General features: G+C 45.4%; 1 protein-coding gene and 1 long non-coding RNA gene across 2 annotated transcripts in view; both read left to right on the top strand.

The window, feature by feature from the left end:
- The first annotated feature begins 10,307 nt into the window (after positions 1-10,307).
- Positions 10,308-13,332, top strand: LOC112842766 (uncharacterized). Its single transcript, XR_003214784.1, has 3 exons — positions 10,308-10,735; positions 12,948-13,183; positions 13,300-13,332. It is a non-coding gene; the product is annotated as an uncharacterized LOC112842766 (long non-coding RNA).
- Positions 13,333-13,349: 17 nt separating this feature from the next.
- Positions 13,350-21,732, top strand: part of LOC109196268 (protein NLRC3-like) — a gene marked incomplete at its 5' end in the record, with an annotated part of 45,803 nt that continues 37,420 nt past the window's right edge. Inside the window, one exon of the mRNA XM_019350210.2 lies at positions 13,350-15,139. Coding sequence (XP_019205755.1) covers positions 13,350-15,139 — 1,790 coding nt within the window. The remainder of the gene's footprint in view (positions 15,140-21,732) is intronic.

The raw sequence follows: 21,732 nt of genomic DNA, 5'->3' as shown, positions 1-21,732 counted from the left end.
ACCAATTTATTATTATTGGTCGTAGATTATCGATTAGTCTTTTATTCCCAAACGGAGATAAGACCCTGTTTCATTGTCGTTGCTAACATTTCATTACTAATGATTTCATTAATAGTTTTGAAGAAAAACTCTTTTCTTTCTTTCCAGAAGAATTTATAAAAGATTGCAGTCAAGACATCCTGACCAGGAGCTTTGTCCATTTTCAGTTTGTTTAAGGCTTGATCTAAGTCATCCAGTGATATATCACAAATTTCTCTGAATACAGAATTTTGGAATATAACGTTCAATCTGATCAAAAAAGTGATTTCTTATTGAAATATTTAGTACCACCAACAAAGCGCAGGCCCCAGTACACAGCTGTAATAACCCCCACTGACACTGACTTCATTTACTGAGGTTATATTTGTTGGGTTTTTATTTCCTGATGTTCGTATGTGTCATACGTGTTCCAGTCTCCAATTCTGAATTATAACTAACATTAAAAACATGTTTAAGGAGGAGAGAGAGCAAATAAATCCAATTAACATCTGATCTTTGGGTTTTTGTTCAATAATCAGTGTGACCTGTGTATAAACGCATAAAAGAAATAGTGTTGGTGTTTCCATCATGTAGTAACTGTTAGGTTTAACTGTACAAAGGTGGTTCGACACTATGAAACACATACAGACTTCATGATGTTCAGCTCATATTTTTATTGTGAATATTAATCATGAGGGTAAACGGTCCTGTACACCACGGAGCGAGGTCAGCATGTCCACGATATCTTCAGCTCTCTGAGTTAACCCAGAGTTTCACAGCTGACTAATCTAACTGTCATCTACGAATAATTCACGGGTCATATCAATATGATTTTACAGAAAATCATCCTTATTACTGCCAACTTGTCCAGAGACGTGAAAATCTACAGCATAAAGAACACAAAAATATAGCAGTCTAACGCAACACTGTAACAGAGATGCACGTGCCAGTTTGTCGCAGATCAAAGTGGAATGAATGTGATTGGTTGAACAGGTGTTCGTGATCTGTGTTATCTGCGTTTTCATCAGCGTAAGAGACTCAGCAGCAGATTAGACTAACAGTTATACATTTAATAAATCACCAAATTAATACATGCAAGAAACGATCAAACCTGTTCCAACAGTTTGAGTTTGTATTCCCTCAGCTGCAGACTCACTGCTGTTTAAATGTTTGAGAGCGAAGATGAGATAGAGACTCAGCAGCAAAGAGAACAGAGAAAATCCAAATTTTTCTCTGGATTAAAAGCAAGGAAACAACAATATATTCTACATGGTGAAACTGATGGTTTATGGTGTTTGGGTCTGTTTTTCTGTATTTATGCAGATAAAGTGTAAACTCAGATGAATTATACCATCAAATGTTAAAGGAAAATATGAGGATGAGTGTCTGTGAGCTGAGAAGGACGTGAAGCGAGCAGTTTATCCCAGAGCTGAAGCTGCTCTGTGTGCAGAGATGAGCTCAGATTCCTGCTGTGATTGATCAACAGTCACAGAAATGTAGACTTGTAGTTATTACTGCAGGATGGTCACAGCAGATACTGATAAACATGGATTATGAGGATGGATGATCAAGTTTCTCACTTTCTCCTTTAAATCTCAGTTTTCTTCTTCTTCACAGTTTATCTGTTAATTTATTCATGAATAACACTGAAAGAGTTTCTGTTATATTTCCCCTTGAACATCACCTTATTAGGGCGGCATTAGGAAATAGCCCCCCTCCAAAGAATGAATAAATGAATGATGATAATAATAAAATGATTAAAAAGCAGAGCTCAGAGTGGTAGATGGTCAAACATGGATCCACGGGTGGTTCAACTGCATTTGGTGACGTGACTAAAGCAAATCTTTCAAATAATCCCACCATCAACGGGATGTTGTCTCCTTTACTACGGTTACTTTACTTGGTCACCGTGTGAATTTCTTTGAAATGAACCAAATTCTTTTATTTGTTGGTTGTTGCATATTTAAGCTCTACAGTCAGGAAAGGAGGAGATGAGGCCTCAACAATGTTGGGTTGTAGCTGTGGTTCAGGTTAGAGTGAGTGTCCATGGAATAAATGTAAGTCAGTGAACTGGAAACATGACTGTGTTCAAACTTTTCCTTTTTATAATGAGTCTAATCAAAGGTGGACAGAAGTATCTCCACTTTGACTTTTCTGTGTCACCATCAGAGCTTCTGCACAGTGTGTTTCTGGGGCAGATAACATTGCAGCATTATGGAGACAAAAAGAAAAGCGTCTGGATTTCTTTAAGTTAAACTTAAAGAAATCCAGATGTTGTTGGTTTCAGTGTTTAGTCTCATTCACACACTCCCTCAGACTCTTCACACACACTGATTTGCTGACATAAACACACTCCTGTGTGCTGTCTTGGCTTCACACACACACTGAGGACCATCTACAGACTGTGAGCTCCGTCTTCTTTGTCTTTGGAGCCGAACTCTGACAAAGTTAGGAACCAAACTTTCTCCAGCGTGTGAACTTTCCTCCTAGACTCAGTCTGAGCAGTCAGACCACATATTTCTAAAGCAGCACATGAAGGTGTGGTTCACACACACACAGGTGAAGGAAACAGCTGCAGTATTAAAAACTGCTTCACTGTCTACAAATATATGAACTGAATGTTTCAGGCTGTAAAAACCTGATTTATCCTCCATTACAGTCCTGCATTCAGAGGATTATTTCTGTTATATTAGTACGTGTATTTTATTCTGATGACATGAAACTCTGAGCTGGATTGAATCCATTGAATCAGAGTCCAGGACTCAGACTAAACACACTGAATGTGTCCTGAGCTCGGCCGCTGTTCCACAGTAACTGCTGTCACAGTCACTGTTACTGAGTTAGCTTAGCTAGCAGAGCAGCTAGCAGTTAGAGTATGAACTCTGTAAGCAGGCAGCTCGGTCCTGGACATTGTTACTGACATAAAGCTGCTCTCTGCAGCCATGTTTGACCTGCTGCTTTGTAGGACTACAGTAATGGAGGATTTGGTGGCTGAACTCGGCTCTGTGACACTTTTTGTAGTGAACTGATGAAAGCTGTGTCTCAGATGGATGTTAGTCCAACACATCAGGCACGAAGTCTGCAGCTCTCAGTGTCATGGTCTGCGGTGGGTGGCTGGAATTTCCATAAGGCTCCTAAACTTACCTGGGATCCGCCCCTGGGCAGGGCCAACTCCCCCAGCTCCTGACTGTTCGCTGCTAAGCTCCACTCTGCATCTCAGGCCCCGTTCCCTCGCCCTAGCCACGCCACGCCACGTCAAACTCCACGTCTTATTGCTTTTTTTTTGTCCTTGCTACGTTTCTTGCACTTAAGCCTAATAAGTTATTGTTACATCTTCTGCTGTCTCTGCTCTGGATTTCTGCACCTGAGTCCTGTTCTGTACAGACCACTCGGTCCCGTGACAGTACGAACTGGCCAGAAAATGGACTCAGCAGACCCAGTACGTGCAGCAGTCTCCAAGCAGGGAGCCATTTTAGGGGCTCATGAGCAAGCGTTGCAGGCCCTCGACACCCGGTGCCAAGCCATAGGGGAGACTCAGGCTAAGATCTTAGCTTCCCTCCAGGAAATTCAGTCAGCTCTTTCCACTACTCCGTACCCATCCTCTGCGTCTCCTGCACCTGTGGCAGAACCTCCCCAGTCTTCACCAGCTCCAACCCCTTCAGGCGCCGTTTTCCGTGATGCTGCATTCCCAGAACCCGAGCCTTACTCCGGGGAGCAGGGTCGCTGTACTGCCTTTCTACTAAAATGTTCTCTCGCATTCACACATTCTCCCCGTTCTTTTGCTAGCGATTCAGCTCGGGTAGCATATTTGGTGGCTAAGCTTCAGGGCAAGGCACTGTTATGGGCTGAGGCTTACCTGCCGGCTCATCCACTCCCGACCTGCTCGTACGATGATTTTCTGTGTGAGTTTAAAAAGACCTTTACTCATCCAGAATCTGAGGGCAGTTCTGATGAAAGGTTGCTAAGGTTACAGCAGGGGAGCCGGAGCGTCGCAGAGTTCATTATTGACTTCCGTACCGCAGCCGCTGACGCCAATTGGCCCGATCATGCCCTTCGGGGAGTGTTCCGTCGCGCCTTAAGTGATGAGCTCAAAGACCAGCTAGCTTCCCGCGATGAGCCCAAGTCTTTTGAAGACCTGGTCTCCCTTTCCCTTAGGATAGATAATCGTTTGAGGAAAAGGGAAGCTGAAAAGAATCATAAACATCGTAAACCCGCGCCTCGTACTTTTTCACGTCCTCCGCCATCACGTCCAGTGTCCACATCCGCCCCCGTTTCCGTAGAAACGGACGCCGCTCCGGAGCCTATGCAAATCGGCCGCTCTCGTCTCACACCTGAGGAGAGAGAGCGACGGCTTCGGTCGGGTGCATGTTTTTACTGCGGCTCAGTGGAGCATAGGTTAGCACAGTGCCTGGTTCGGCCAAAAGGCTCTGCCTGCCGGTAATTTCGGGGATACAGGTGAGCGGATCCTCTTTCAGTTCCAAACCCCGGTTAATTCTAACAGTCCCCCTTTGTCTAAATCAGGTTTCTCACCCTCTCCACGCTCTCGTTGATTCCGGAGCAGAGCAAAATTTAATAGATTTAGCTCTCGCTAGACGCCTTCAGTTGCCACTCAAAACACTCGATCCTCCCATCCCTGTTACTGCATTAAACAATCAAATATTTTCTCAGATAACCCATCAGGCTGGCCCGGTAACCCTCGTCACCTCTGGAAACCACCGTGAAGCCATCACTTTGTTCACCTTCTCCTCTCCTGATTCACCACTCATCCTAGGCTACCCCTGGCTAAAGAAACACAACCCTCACATAGACTGGTCTGGGAGTAAAATCGCTAGTTGGAGCCTTTTTTGTCTAGCCCACTGCCTCACGTCCGCCCTACCGCCAGGTACCCCTGACACTAACACCTCAGACACAGATCCGGTCGACCTCACCCTCGTCCCACCTGAGTATCATGACCTCCAGGAAGTTTTCAGTAAAGACAAAGCATCATCTTTGCCACCTCACCGACCTTATGACTGCGCTATCTACCTTCTACCTGGTGCTCCGCTTCCCTCTAGCCGGCTATTCAACATCTCCAGACCTGAAAGAGAGTCGATGGAAAAGTATATCCACGAGTCACTAGCTGCAGGTATCATCCGCCCATCCTCATCTCCAGTAGGCGCCGGCTTCTTTTTTGTGGAAAAGAAGGATAAATCACTCCGTCCATGCATTGATTACAGAGGGTTAAATGAAATCACCATTAAAAACAAATATCCTTCACCCCTTATCAGCTCAGCCTTTGAACCCCTCCATGGAGCCACCATATTCACCAAACTGGATCTCTGCAATGCCTACCACCTTGTCCGCATTAGGGAGGGGGACGAATGGAAAACATCTTTTAATACGCCCCTAGGTCATTTTGAGTATTTGGTCATGCCGTTTGGGTTAACCAATGCCCCCACTGTCTTTCAGAACCTGGTCAACGACGTGCTCCGTGATTTCCTGAACCGGTTTGTCTTTGTTTATCTTGATGACATACTCATTTTCTCCAAAACCCCCCAGGAACACCATGTCCACGTCCGAGCAGTCCTCCAACGCCTCCTGGAAAACCGACTTTACGTCAAAGCCGAGAAATGTGAGTTTCATGCACAATCCGTCACTTTTCTTGGCTATATACTCGCAGGAGGGCAGGTGAAGACTGATCCTGCCAAGATCCGCACGATTCTGAAGTGGCCTACGCCCACGTCACGCAAGCACCTACAACGTTTCCTCGGCTTTGCCAATTTCTACCGGAGGTTTATTTGCAACTGCAGCCAGGTAGCCACTCCTCTCACTACACTCACATCCACCAAAAGACAGTTCATCTGGACACCTGAAGCTGAGGTAGCATTCAGTAGACTCAAACGACTATTTACCTCAGCTCCTGTATTGTGTCACCCAGACCACTCCAAACCATTCGTTCTGGAGGTAGACGCATCCGACGTTGGCGTCGGAGCGGTCCTCTCACAGCATTCAGGTCCCAAGGCCAAGTTACACCCATGTGCATTTTTTTCACGTCGACTCTCGTCAGCTGAACGCAACTATGATGTAGGAGACAGAGAGTTGCTGGCTATTAAGTTAGGGCTGGAAGAGTGGCGTCACCTACTGGAAGGAGCTGAACACCCATTCACCATCTTCACAGATCATAAAAACCTTACTTACCTCAAAACTGCTAAGCGTCTAAACGCCCGCCAGGCCCGTTGGTCTCTGTTTTTTGATCGCTTCAAGTTTGCCATCTCTTTCCGTCCAGGTTCCAAGAACACCACGGCCGATGCCCTGTCTCGTCTTTATGACCCAGATGCTGAACACACCGAACCAGCTCCTGTGCTTCCTACGTCCTGCCGCGTAGCGTTTTTATCCTGGGACATAGAGGAATCCATCCAGCGAGCATTACAGGATGAACCAGACCCTGGCACAGGTCCTCCAGGCCGCCGCTTCGTTCCCGCAGCAACCCATTCGGCTGTAATTAAGTGGGCACATACCTCCTGGTTTTCCTGCCATCCTGGAATCGGCCGCACCATCGCACTACTACGTCGTCACTTCTGGTGGGCAACTCTGGAACGTGATGTGCGGGAATACGTCTCTGCCTGTGACGTGTGCGCCAGGAACAAGACCCGAAATCAGCGACCCTCCGGTCTTCTACAACCTCTAGCCGTACCTTCTTGTCCTTGGTCCCACATTTCCCTGGACTTTGTCACAGGACTGCCTAGGTCAGCAGGTAAAACAGTAATACTCTCTGTGATCGACAGGTTTTCTAAAGCAGCTCACTTCATTGCCCTGGAAAAACTACCCACAGCCACGGAAACTGCAAGACTGATGGTTGACCACGTCTTCAAACTCCACGGAATTCCTGCCGAGGTCACTTCTGACAGGGGACCTCAATTTACATCCCAGGTTTGGAAATCTTTCTGCTCTGCTCTAGGTGCACAAACCAACCTCAGTTCTGGTTATCACCCTCAAACCAATGGACAGACTGAAAGGCTCAACCAAGAACTAGAGTCCATGCTCCGCTGCATGGTTTCCCATAACCCGGCTACTTGGTCAGCACATCTCCCATGGGTAGAGTATGCGCACAATTCTCATGTTTCTGCATCCACTGGTCTCTCCCCATTTGAAGTGTCCCTAGGCTATCAGCCTCCCCTATTCCCTGAGGAAGAGGCTGATTTGGCTGTGCCTTCCGTCCAGCACCATCTCCAGCGCTGCCGCCGCATCTGGACTCGGACTCAGGAGGCACTGAAGAAAGCTGCTGCCCGCCACTGCCGCTATGCGGATCGTCTATGATCACCAGCTCCTCAGTACACTCCAGGGCAGAAGGTGTGGCTGTCGGCTAAAGATGTTCCCCTTAAGGTTTCCTCCCGCAAGCTGGCTCCTCGGTTTATTGGGCCGTATGTCATCCACTCGGTCGTCTCGCCCTCTGCTGTGAAACTCAAGCTTCCTCCCAGTCTACGGATTCACCCAGTTTTTCATGTTTCCCAAGTCAGACCAGTACTGTCCAGTGTGCTGGTGGGTGGCTGGAATTTCCATAAGGCTCCTGAACTTACCTGGGATCCGCCCCTGGGCAGGGCCAACTCCCCCAGCTCCTGCACACCTGGAGCCTATTGCAGGCAATCAAGCCAGAGGGATTTAAGCCACACGTTGATGTTCATTCACTGCCAGTTCGTCATCAACTCATCTTGGTAATAGGCCTTGTGCTTCAAGTTCTCGCTGTGATTTATCTTACTAACAAGACTTTCTTGTGCTGCAGTTGCTGGATTCACCTTGCCTCACGCTCTACCTCTGGACTCAGGATACCAAGCAAACATTTTGAAAATCACTCTGTGCCTCACCTGCCTGCCCTCCTGCCATCACACTGAAGACCCCGGATCTCAGGTCAGCCTTGTCACGCCACTCAGCCCCCCTGGATTCTCATCACCCCCCTCTCAACACTCTGTCCCCAACTGCAAGTAAGAATTGCTACTCTTACAACTTACCACTTCAGAACTACCTCCACTACTTCCCTAACTCCACTGTCTTCTCTCTTCAGTGTGACTGTTCCCTGCTCAGCTCCACTCTGCATCTCAGGCCCCGTTCCCTCGCCCTAGCCACGCCACGCCACGTCAAACTCCACGTCTTATTGTTTTTTTTGTCCTTGCTATGTTTCTTGCACTTAAGCCTAATAAATTATTGTTACATCTTCTGCTGTCTCTGCTCTGGATTTCTGCACCTGAGTCCTGTTCTGTACAGACCACTCGGTCCCGTGACACTCAGTTGATGTGCACATGAATGATTTGTGTTTCCTCTGCAGGTGAAGGAAGAAAGTGTGTGTGAGCTGATGAGAATTGAGCAGCATGGATCAGTGTGAGGACAGAGAGGAGGGAGTCCCTCCCTCTAAAAGCACTCTGTGTGAGGAACATGAGAGCCAGACCAAAGCTCAGAGGTCAGATGACCATCTATAACTGTCCATGACTCTTCTCCATGTCACAGCTCAGTACTCACATCACTGCTCCATCATTATTCACAGGAACCCACCTGGACCTCCACCCAGCTCTGTGTCCTGTAAGAGTGACGTGCCTGGAGGTTTCCTCATTGATTTTAAAGTCTCTGCTGCAGAGAGGTGAGCTGTTAGTAACAAGAACTCTCTGATTTAAATGATTTTGATGTTTCCTGGTTTCTAAAATGCATCTCTGCAGGAGAGCAGTGTCTCCAAGGACACACAGGCTCAGCTGTAACTGTCAGTTTATATGGTTTTACGACACATTTGGACTCAATTGGCTGATATTAACTATGTATTTTAATCACAGGTTTAAATTTAGACCTCACACATCTGGATCCTAAACTATGATAGAAACAGCTGCTAGCAGTGGGTAGTTTGACTTTGATATGCTGCTCTAGAAAGCAAACAAAGGTTTGTGCAGCTCCTCTTCAGAAAAGTGTTCAGAGAGCAGCTGCTGTATTAGACAAAGGCTCGTTGTGTGAGCCCAGATGTGTGTAACAGCTGGATGAAGGAGAACCATCACATCACATCTCCATCCCGCCTTTGATATACCTTTATTAGTCCCACAAGGGGAAATTTCATGTTAAGGCTGCCGACCTATTGCACGCAATGGCGGCGCCATCTTACCCTCCGACCGTACATACATTACACAAAAACGTCACATGGGGAAGACAGGTCAGAGAGGTATAACAATGGAAAATGCACCACATGAGGAAAGATAAGGAGAAAAAAATAACTCCTCCTCCCCCCCCCAGACTGAGCTCCAACAGGGAGATCAGTTTGAGAACAGAAAAAAAAAAACACCTCTGCACATAGCACATGAAAAAACTCTTAATACACCAAAGAAACATATTACAAGCAACAGGGGTGGGTAAAGGGTGAGAGACAGCCGATGTAGACAGTACATCCGGGCCTGCAGCCTATGCGCTGGTCTCCATGATCCACCGTCAGCATCGGAGGGGAATAAGCGTCGAAGGCGTTTGGAGGGGGAGGGGGGATGAGTGTATATATGTCTGTGTGTGCGTGTGTGTGTGTGTGTGTGTGTGTGTGTGTGTGTCCAGAGTTCAGCTGAGACAGTGTCCTTCGCCCTGCCAGGCTAAGTAAACGGTCTTCCAGCCAACCCAGGTGGCCTTGCATAGAATGGGAAGGAACAGATTCAACACAGTCCATTATCAGGGTGTTGTTGTTCAGCTCCAGCCTAGAGACCGCAGCTGGCGCCAAAGGGGCATCCGCATGAAGTGATGGTGTTTTTTACTTCATTGCGAACAACTCATATGAATTTCAAAGCTGTTCTAACAGTCCAACACTGGTCTCTCAATCTCCCGTTGGAGAGCCGTGAGCTTCTCCATGATGTTATCAAACTTACGCTCCGTGGTGTTGTCATTCTTGTGCTCAAAGAGCCGATTTCTGAGAACTCACGGGCAGCCTTGTGGGGGTTTGAACAGCCGGTTCCGCTTCCTTAATTCTTCGATAAGTCAGGGCCAAGCCAGCTCCGATCAGCAAGAACCCTGTTATCATGGTTCAGAATAGGTAGATATCTTCAGCACTCAGGCTCACCCAAGCCCAAACTTCTCGTTGAGAAAAGGGTGTCAATTGCATTCAGGGACCAGTTGATCAAATCCATAATTCTCTTTTAGGTTTTAGAGAACAGACTGTGAGAGAGTGTTCCAGGGGAAAGTAACACAAAAAACACGAGACTAGACAAGGACACAAGAGGCTAAGCAGGGAAGCTAAGGGAGAGGAGAGGAGAGGAGAGGAGGAGGAAAAAAAGTGCGACCGCCTTCGTCAAGAGCAAGAACTTCCTGTTGCTTGCAGATGACAGGAACACAAAGTGTTTGTGCCACGTGATGCTGCAGGATTTGTTAACATGTCCATGATGGTAACATCTCCTCGTCTAACTGCAAACACATGAGCGCTCCTAACGGCAGCTATCACAGCCACACAGGCAGACTGTGTCTCACTGTTGCATTCAGGGACATTTGTTGTCCTGTAAAAAGCTGAACTCTAATCTAAGAGGACTGTTACTGACAGCAAACAGCTGCATTATCTGCAGTCTGTGTGATCACAGCTGCTTCAATCACTTTATCAGAGAATTGATCATTGAATAAAACATGTTTGTGTCTGCAGAGGTCAGAGGTCACAGTCTGCAGGATCCAGCTGTCTGTCTATAAGGAGTGATGAGTCCAAAGGTCACCCTCCACACTTCAGTGGTGAACCTGGACCAATGAGGTCAGAGACCTGTGATGACTCCTTTGCATGTTTGTGTTTTCCTGCATAAATATGACCAAGGATTCATTAAAAAGATAAAAAATATTAGACTTTGTCCTGTAGCGCTGTGTGGCAGGCAGGATTGGACCCAAACACAACAGGATGAAGTCAAAGAGGCAGCTTTGTTTCAGCTGTGAACATGCAAACAGCAGAAATAAGAAAACATAACTGTAGGTCTGCAGTGAATGAAGCCTCAGCTCGACGCTCCACTTTGTCCCTCTTTTGCTTCTCCAAACAGCCACATCAGGAGTCTTTGATGGAGTTTTAAAATATTTAATTACAAATGTCCAAAGATGGGTTCAGGATACCTGAATCCACAATTATTAAAGCTAAAATAGTTCACAGGGTTTGGACTTTGTTAGGTGACGAGAGAACATCAAACTGTTTTTTATCTTTAAACAGTATTTTTATCACTTCAGTTGCTCTCACAGCCCTGTTTGTTATTTTACCACGGCTCTTATGTTTCACTCAGTGCTCCCACCAAACACCTTGGAGGACACGTTAGTGTGATTTAGATTTCATTGGTGCAAACACCAGTCACACAAGCTAACCCATGGAGGCAGCAGCAGCTTTGTGTTTGGTAAAGTCTGTTGGCTTAAACTAAGAGAGTTTAGTTTGTTAGCACAAAGAGCTGTCAGCTAAAGCCCCCAATGCACTTTGAATACAGATGAACTGAGAAAAACACTTTAAACACAGCAAACAGTCAAACTGACAACATCTTTTTCTGCTGATCATCCACAGCGGTACGTTTAGCATTCATGCTAGCAGCAGGCTATGACTGTCCACTCAGCACCAACACAGGTAGGAGTGAGCAGTGATGAAGCAGGACTGTGGGCAAGTTTGAGCTACAATCCTATTGGCTTCTCAGTTTCTCCAACGAAAAGGAGAAAATTTCTTGGTGTTGTGAAGATGTGAGTTGGTCCTGTTGTCGTGGGGCTGGAAGGATGCTGGCAGTGAGAGGCTTTTCATACAGTGTTCAGTAACAGAATGAGAAGAAAGCCACTGCACATGAAACAAGGTGCTCGTAGTGTTTGTTTACTGTGTTTGTGCCACAATGTCAGATCAGTTGTAGAGTCACATGCAGACTTGTCCAGTGAAACCAATGCAAGTACTGCAGTACAGAGCAAAGACTAAGCAAGCCAGGAGAGCTCTCCAACTTTCTGAAAGTATCAGGATATTTGAGTGATAAGAAAAAGTGGATCATGCAACAATGTCCCTCAGCACACAAAACAATCAAAGCAGAATAAATATAATGTTTTAGATCAAACACTTACAGGGACCTGAAGAGAGAGAACCAACAAAATGTCATGGCTAACAGAGGAACTCAAGCACAGACTGAGTTCTGACAAACAAAAAGGTGACAGTTTATTTACCAAAGGGTGAACCACAGTGCTCTATATATGTACAGGAAGTTGGGGAGGGGGTCCAGGGCTCCAGGGAAAAGAGGGAAGGGAGTCCACACTCACTCCTCTTCAGTCACTCTTATCCTGCTCTCAACTCAGTTAACCCAACTGTCGAATTTAGAGAGATTTCTTAGCAAGGAGCTGACATCATAAACACAGGAGGTTCAATGTCCCAGCGACGAACTGCTCCATGCCGCAGTGTTAAATGGTTACCGGTAAGCCCAGGTGAATCAGCAACAGGTGGTGTAATAATCAGAACTGTGTGGACCAAGAGCGAGAGGCCATTACAAGCTCCACCTAGGCAGGCAAAACGCTAGCAGGAGAGAGCAAAACATAAAACCTGAAAAGCCATCATGAGCCAGCCAGAGAGACACAGAGTTTATACTAGAAGACAAACCTGCTCATCTTCATCATGTTTATTTAAATAGAGAAAATCAGAAGTCTCTGTGAGTCAGACCACGGCTCTACACGGACACTTCTAAGCTGCTTCAGAGTGAACTGACCCAGATAATCTGCACACAGCGGCTGTAAAACAGTGAAAGTCATAAGTGTCTCTCTCTGATGGAAAGCTTTTATTGTGAAGTCAGGAAGTCTGCAGGAAGTGTTGAGTTTGTATTCATCACTCAGTGTTTAATAAGACAGGCAGACAGTAAGAGCAGCTCATTAGTGTTGATGAAATCAAAGGAACTGTGAGGAACTGCAGTTTGGTCACATCTGGATGTTTTTCACTGACAGTAAATGTTTTTAGTGATGAAGAAATGTGTTCACAGAGAGAGGAAGAGAAGTGGTGTTTGTGAGGAGGAGCAGCTGTCCTGCTGTGCTTTGTGTCAGGACGTGCTGAAGGATCCAGTCTCTACCAGCTGTGGACACTGGTTCTGCAGACAGTGTATCTCCTCATACTGGGACCAGTCTGCTTCATCAGGAGACTCCTCCTGTCCCCAGTGTGGAGAAAGATCCAGAAGCAGAGCTGGACTGCAGACAGCCAGTCAGAGCAGCTGTGTACAAAGTAAGACTGAACATCTGTCTGCTGATGGACTCATTTCTGAAAACTGGACTTCTTGTGTTGTTCAGACATTGAAGAGTTTTCTTTCTCTTTAGTCTCATTGTTTTTCTTTCTTTCAGCAGATGTTGGTCTGCAGGAGGTTTTAGATGAACATAAGATCAGTCTGAGGAGGAGATGTGAACGTGTGACTGAAGGAAGTGATGAAACAGGAAGTAGAACCCTCCTCAACAGGATCTACACTGAGCTCTACATCACAGAGGGACAGAGTGAAGAGGTTCATACCCAACATGAGGTGAGGCAGCTGGAGACAGCTTCCAAGATGGACGCCCTCCATGACGCTCCAATCAGGTGCCAGGACATCTTTAAAGCCTTCCCTGACCAACAGAGACCCATCAGAGTGGTTCTGACCAACGGCGTGGCTGGTGTTGGAAAAACCTTCTCAGTGCAGAAGTTCACTCTGGACTGGGCAGAGGGCTTGGAGAACCAACATGTCAGTGTGGTGGTTCTGCTTTCATTCAGGGAGCTGAACCTGATCACAGATGAGCAGTACAGTCTTCTGGAGCTGCTCCATGTTTTCCATCCAACATTACAGAAGGTCACAGCAGAGAAGCTGGCTGTCTCTCAGCTTTTGTTCATCTTTGACGGCCTGGATGAAAGCAGACTTTCATTGGATTTCACCAACAGGAAGCTGCTGTCTGATGTCACACAGAAGTCATCAGTCAGCCAGCTGCTGACAAACCTCATCCAGGGGAATCTGCTTCCCTCGGCTCTCGTCTGGATAACTTCCCGACCTGCAGCAGCCAATCAGATCCCTCCTACATGTGTTGACAGGCTAACAGAAGTACGAGGCTTCACTGACGCCCAGAAGGAGGAGTACTTCAGGAGGAGATTCAGTGATGAAGAGCTGTCCAGCAGAATCATCTCCCACATGAAGACATCCAGGAGCCTCCACATCATGTGTAGTATCCCAGTCTTCTGCTGGATCACTGCTACAGTTCTGGAGCACATGTTGACTACAGAGCAGAGAGGAGAGCTGCCCAAGACCCTGACTGACATGTACTCACACTTCCTGCTGGTTCAGACAAAGAGGAAGAAGAACAAGTACCATGAGGGACATGAGACGAGTCCACAGGAGCTGACGGAGGCTGACAGGGAAGTTCTTCTGAAGCTGGGGAGGCTGGCGTTTGAACATCTGGAGAAAGGAAACCTCATGTTCTACCAAGAAGACCTGGAGCAGTGTGGTCTGGATGTGACAGAGGCCTCGGTGTACTCAGGAGTTTGTACAGAGATCTTCAAAAGAGAGTGTGTGATCTTCCAGAAACCAGTCTACTGCTTTGTTCATCTGAGCATTCAGGAGTTTCTGGCTGCTGTCTACATGTTCCAATGTCACACCAACAGGAAGACAGAGGTGGTACAAGGTTTTCTAGGGAATTTCCAAGAGGAATACAAAAACAGATCTTTTTATAGGAACATGTTCAGGTCTAATAGCTTCCCATCACTGGATGTCTTTTTGACTAAAGTCATGGAGAAATCCCTCCAGAGTAAAAATGGCCACCTGGACCTGTTTGTTCGCTTCCTTCATGGCCTCTGTCTGGAGTCCAACCAGAGACTCTTAGTAGGTCTGCTGGGTCAGACAGAGATCAGTCCAGGAACCATCCAGAGAGTCATCAACAACCTGAAGAAGATGAACAGTGATGAAATCTCTCCTGACAGAAGCATCAACATCTTCCACTGTCTGATGGAGATGAACCACCTCTCAGTACATCAGGAGATCCAAGAGTTCCTGAAGTCAAAGAACAGATCAAAGAAGGAACTCTCTGAGATCCAGTGCTCAGCTCTGTCCTTCATGCTGCAGATGTCAGAGGAGGTTCTGGATGAGTTGGACCTGCAGAAGTACAAAACATCAGAGTGGGGACGACAGAGACTGATTCCAGCTGTGAGGAACTGCAGAAAGGCTGGGTGAGTCCAGATGTGATCATTAGCGTCATTGATCAGTGTAGGTTAGTAGTTTAAATTTGAAAATAAAATCAGATTGTAAGCACAAAGTGTTTGTGTCCGTACGCTGCAACCTTCCACACCATCCTTTATTGTACAGACTCAGCAGCAGCTCCATGGATCCCAAATCCAAGAGTGGAGAACAGATTTGAAGTGTGTCACATCCATGCAGTCACAGCTGTTTCCACCATGTTTCCACTGATATTAATCCTGTTCAATGACACGTTTCATATCAGTGAATATGTTCTTTAGGACGTCCACTGACATGTTTAAGTGTTCTGCTGGAAATCACTCAAATCATCCATGAAATCCATGAAAAATCCTTTTAGTGTTTCTAACTTCACCCTCTGTCCTCTCTCTCTCTCCATCCTCCTCACTGCTTCTTTCACTGATAATCACACAAACATCGTATTCAGCTACAAAATAACACAATAATATCATCTGATGATCATTATTATAAGAGCAGGATCCATATTTGATATCAGAGTAACACACTGCTTGGTTATGTGCAGTCATCATCAGTGACTGTGGGTCAAACAGAAGCTCTCTGATTGGTTGCTGACCTTGGTCACCTGTCCACTCTCACCTGTTTGTGTTTGCTCTCTCTTTGCTGTCTCCATCCTCTCTCTCCTTTCTCTCCCTCTCTGTCTTTGTACCGTCACTCAGGTCCAATGGAAACAGTGACATTTACAAACCAATCAAAGACAAACTGATCCATGTCAGGTTATAACAATATTCAAAGTGAATACAGGCTGCTGCTGGACACAGACAGGTAACATCATTTTGACTTGCTGTCACCTGGATCTGGACTCATAAACACTGAAGCCCTGAACAGGAATACAAATCATTTTCTGCCAACTAGCGACACACCAGCAGATAATGGCTCAGAAAGCTAAAATGAGCCAATCATTTCTGTGTTTAGTTCCCCTGAAATCAGATCTGATATCAGCAGCTCTGAGTTCATTCATCATTATTGTCCAGTGATGAGATTTCTGCTCCGTTTGGTGACAGTCAGCAGGTTTTTCCTGCGTGTGGACGTGAACAGTCGTACCTGACAGCAGGTAGCAAACAGAGATCATCTTTCCAGCTGGAACTCTTCACTGAGCTGAACTCATTCAAAATGTTCTGGAGTCAAAACAGGAAACAGTCCAAATGTGTGTCTTCACTCTGACTCTGGATCAGATCTCAGTGACAGACTGTGGACATTATGGAAGCCTAAATGTGACACCATCTTCCTCCTTCATCTGCAGATTAAAGCCAAACAAAGATTCTCATTAAAAGTCTGCAGGTCTGAGAGAGACTCAATCGTTGTGTCATGTCAAACACAGTAAGAGGAGCTGAAGCACAGATGTGAAGAGCAGATTCATCAGATTATGACCTCACTCTGTTTTGTCTTCATATACATTCAGTCTGTGTTTATAATGCAGATTTTCTGCTTTTATAATAACACATTTTATATTTTCTATCACCACAGACTGACTTGGTGTCGACTCTCAGAGTCTCACTGTGAAGTTGTGGCCTCAGCTCTGAAGTCCAACCCCTCCTATCTGACAGAGCTGGACATGAGTGGAAATGATGGCCTCCAGGATTCAGCAGTGAAGCTTCTGTGTGCTGGACTGAAGAGCCCAAACTGTCGACTGGAGACTCTGAGGTGAGTTCACTGACTGCGGCTGTTGTTGTTTTTCTATATTTCAGGTCTTTGATTGATGTTTGAAACTTTCTTTAGTTCCTAAATGTTCAGGATGTGTCTGAAGACAAACATGAAGAAGTTTGAGTGCTTTCAGAAATGTTGTGTCTTTCCAAACGACTGAACAACAGTTTTTCCTTTTGGCTCCAAACAGAAGTGACAGACTTGAGCAGGGTTCATTTAAAGGCTGACAGAAGTGGAGTGGTGACGGGGAGATGTTTGACAGGACAGTGTTTCAGCCTCCACAGGTTCATGTTGTGCTCCATCAGTCAGTGAAGATGAAGTCAGTACTGATTAGGGCTGGGTGATATGGCCTAAAATCCATATCGCGATATAATTTGAAGCACGTGCGGTAACGATATATATCGCAATATATTCTTTTCTTCTGTATAACGTATTTTCCCCACTATAAGGCACACTTAAAATCCTTTAATTTTCTCAAAAATCAACTGTGCCTTATGTATGAATTCTGGTTGCGCTCACTGACCTCAGACTGATTTTCAATCAATCAATCAATCTTTATTTATAAAGCACTTTTCATACAAAAAACTGTAGCACAAAGTGCTTTACATGGTTAAAAGCAGCCCACCCCACCCTCCCACTCATTAACATAAATGATCATGAATACACACATTCCCTCTGTTCTTAAAAACATGTACGTTCTCTGCGGCCCTGAGCTCCTCCGGCAGGCTGTTCCACAGTCGAGGACCATACCACTGAAAAGCTGCCTCTCCGTGAGTATGTGTCCTGACTTTAGGGACAATCAAAAGGCCAGTACCAGAGGACCTCAGGGTCCGTGAGGGTTCATATGGTAAAAGCAGATCTGAAAGATAAGAAGGCCCAAGACCATTAAGACATTTAAAAACCAATAAATGAACTTTAAAATCGATCCTGAAACACACGGGGAGCCAATACAGCGATTCTAAAACCGGTGTAATGTGGGCCCGCCCTCTGGTCTTCGTCAGCACACGAGCTGCAGAGTTTTGTAAAAGTTGTAAAGGTGAAATATTCTTTTTGGGGAGACCAGAGCGTGCGGAAATCCGTTAAAAAATGTTTTGATGTCAGAGCATTATGTCTGCCATAGTGAGGAGCTTCGCGGAGTAATCTCAGTCCAAAACTCCGTCTGCTTCAGGCCACAAAGTCAAACGAACACTGAGATTTAAAAACAGTCTAAATTCTTCCATCTTTAATAAAATCATCAGCGTTGCTGCTTTACCAGGTGTAACAGTTAAGTTTAACATCCATGCATCCATGAAAACAGAATTTATTAAATTTAACGAAGTTAGAAGTTAACAGGAAGTTAGCTCGCTAGTTTCCACCTAAACATGACACATCATGTTCTGACTGAGAGATTTTTGAAACTAATTCAAACGTACAGCTCTGCTGTCACTTCCAACATAAATGAAGACAGAAAACTAAACAGCAATGGCATTTGCAGGGTTACTAAAGTTGGACATCCTGGTATATAATGTTGTGCTATGTCATTGCTAGCGACACAGCTATGTTAGCATAACATTAGCACAGTGAAGCTGGAGAATGAACGCCAAATTTTTTTTAAGGTGTTAAGGTGAGGGATTCTGGTGGCTAGGGACAAATGCAGTCGCATAGCAGGATGCTATACACGGGCCAAACTTCAGTCAGGAGAACAACTGAGATTATTTATCCACAATACGAGGTCAGTTATTAATATACTGCAACAATATGGGAATAGAACAGCAGCGAGAGAATTCAACATTAACCTCCTAGGACCTGCCGTCCACATATGTGGACATCACATTTTTGGTTATTTTGACTAAAATACTCAATTTTGCTCTACATGGGCCTGATATCCACTTAAGAGGACATTATACTGCTACTGTTCTATCAAATTTTTAAATGAATATCCTCATTTGTGGCTCTCATTTTTCTTAAAAACAAAAATAAGGTAAAAAAAAAAAACCTGGAAATTCTTTGTTTTTATATTCATCGGGCCCCAATATGCCCAAATATCAAAGAGAGAGAGTTCGGGTCTTAGGAGGTTAATGAATCAATGTTACGGAAGTGGAGGAAGCGCATTTTTTGGCTTTCCCCATATTTCAAAAGTGCTTCATCTCTTTGCCATGACTGTCGCCCGGCATAATTTGCAGATAATAATGGTTTTAGCCGCTGCAATGCTTTCGACCAAAACAGGCGCATCTTTATGACATCATCAACATGCGCTATGCTATCGCGATAGAGCGGTATAGTCAAAATCTCTATCGTTGGCCAAATTTATATCGTTTCTATCGTATATCGTTGATGAGGCTGTAGAGTGTGTGAGGGATGTGAATGAGGATGATGAAGATCTGATGATAGCAGATAAAAACAGGCTGCAGAGACTTTGAGCCATACAGGGCACACAGTGTGTGTACAGAACAGCTGAAATCATTCTGGAGGCCTCACTGGAATATGGAAGCATCACAGTACAGCTTCACTAAAGTCTCTGATATGAGATGAGAAATGAAGCAGCCAGAGCTTTTTCATGAGTGGAAATCCACTGTGACTGTGAGCTGCTGCTACAGCCTCCAGATTAGCCAGCAGCTCATCCTGCTCAACATTTTCTCACCAACTTTAATGGAAGTGTGATGTTTTCAGCTGGAGTGATGGTCAGGGTGGCCTCCCTCTCCTCTTCTTCTCCTCTTCCTCTTTCATTTGTAAAGCCACTTCTGCTGCTTTCATTCATTTGGAAGTCCTGTAGCTGAGTTTGGGAGAGACTAACAGCCTCGGCAGCAGAGGGGAGAAAGGCTGTAACACCACCACTTTACTCTGTTCTACCTGTCACATCATTTTATCAGGAAACAAATATGTTTTTACTATGTTTGTCTTGAAGATGTAAGAAGATCACATGGTGCTTTTTATTATTGTGTTGGTTTGTTTCCTGTCTCTTGGATGGAGCCCAGCTGTGCGTGGCCCCTGGGCCTGTGGTCAGAGTGTGTGCTGGATAATCCGGCCCAGGATGAGGCCAAACTGACATGGGATGAAATGTCTGTCACATAATTGAGCTTAGTGTAGTTTCATTTCTGCACAATTTAAAAACAACCAAAACTTTGTTCTGTCTTTTCTATGTTATACTGTAGACTTTCTTTGATACTGTGTCCAAAAGGAGCAGCTTTTACTTTGAAGGGGAGGCGTCTCTGTTTCCTCTTCAGTTTGGATGATGGAAGCAAATGAGTGTGTGATGTTCTTTCAGTGTTGCACTTTGTAGACGCTCCCTGAGCACTGGTCTCACAGCCAGCTGCACATAGAGACCAGTGTTGTTAGTCCAGGTCAGAAGATGACTTGTTGGAATGAAAATGAGCTTGTAGTTTGTCTGCTTTAATCATGTGACTGGAAAAAGGTGTTGGACTTCAAATATGTCCATTTCTTTCACACTTCACCTTTAAAAGTGAAGCCTTGTGGTTCCTGGAAGGAAAAACACGACTTTTTCAAGTCTTTGTCCTGTTTTTATGATAAATGTACGACTTTAATGTGAAACATTCAGAGTTTTTTCTCTTGTTGTGTTTGTTTGAAGCTGCTTCCTGTTGGCTTCAGCTGTTTGGAGTTTCCATTTTCTAAACTTCTACATTCTGAACCTTCTTCAGCTCTGAACAGATGATGAAACACTGAATGATTTCAAGCTCACACTTTGTCTAATAAACTTACATCTTTCATTCTTTATACAGATTGTGGAAGTGTGGTTTGTCAGATATCAGCTGTGATTATCTGGCAGCAGCACTGAAGTCCAATCCCTCCCATCTGAGAGAGCTGGAGCTGTGGGGAAACAAGCTGCAGGATCCAGATGTGAAGCAGCTGTCTGATCTTAAGCAGAGACCAGATTACAGACTGGAGACTCTTTGGTGGGTAGAGTGATGGAGTGAGTGGGTGGTGCTGTCAGCAGTATTGTACTAAACACAGTCAGTATGAAACAAAGATCCAGTGTTTCCTGTAAAGCTGCAGCTTCTCAGTGAATCTGTGAGAGGAGAATGGTGACAGGCTTCAGGATTGGACACAAACACTTCCTGTTTCTGACCTTTTTGTCACCTTTATGATCTCCATGGTAACAGCTGACACGCTCTGATCAAACGCTGTCAACAGCCAATCAGCTCTCTGAACAAAGCAGCACGCAGACCAATGACTGCATTCATTTCCAAGTTTAAAGCAGTGAAGAACACAGTCTGTAGGTGAGGAAGACTTTAGTGAGAGCAGATGTTTGGATGGAATTCCTCCAGTTAACAGCTGGAACCGTCCATCTGGATTGTTGGGCTTGTTGTTGGGGTTCCTACAGAGCTCAGAGTGGACACACCAAGGTTCTTCTAATGAATGAAAGTCCAAACTCAAACTAGGAGGGAAAAACATTTTCATCAACTTCAATAAAAATCCAAAGATTAGAAAAAGTGAAGCAACAATGAGTCCTAGTACAGTCCCAGCACTGAAGTCCCTGCTGCTCTTTATACTGGATGTGCTGCATCACTGACTGACAGCTGATGAAGAGTCTCTGGAAACACTCGTTTATCTCCTCTGCTCTTCCTTCTTCTCTCTGCAGGTGGAGGTGATGATGGTAAACAGGACGGGGTGTGTGCTGAGAGAGGAGCAGCTGTGTCCTGATGATCCAGAGAGGTTGAAGCAGCAGCAGCAGCTTGTGTGTAGAGACGCTCTGACTGGGCCATGTTACTGGGAGGTGGAGAGGAGAGCTTCAACCAGCAGTGACTGACAGAGGAATGAAGTGCAGATGACTGTCAGTGCTGCAGAGTGAACTGCTCTGAGAACAGCTCCACTGTCAGACACAATGTAGAGTCCAGCATCATCCCTGTGTGTCCCTCTGGATCTGACAGAGGATCATCAGTGTATCTGGACTGCTCTGCTGCTGCTCTGT

This window comes from Oreochromis niloticus, linkage group LG3 (assembly GCF_001858045.2).
Source record: "Oreochromis niloticus isolate F11D_XX linkage group LG3, O_niloticus_UMD_NMBU, whole genome shotgun sequence".
NCBI classification, from domain to species: domain Eukaryota; kingdom Metazoa; phylum Chordata; class Actinopteri; order Cichliformes; family Cichlidae; genus Oreochromis; species Oreochromis niloticus.
The sequence above is the reverse complement of the archived record's forward strand: the minus strand, read 5'-3'. Positions and strand labels throughout refer to the sequence as shown.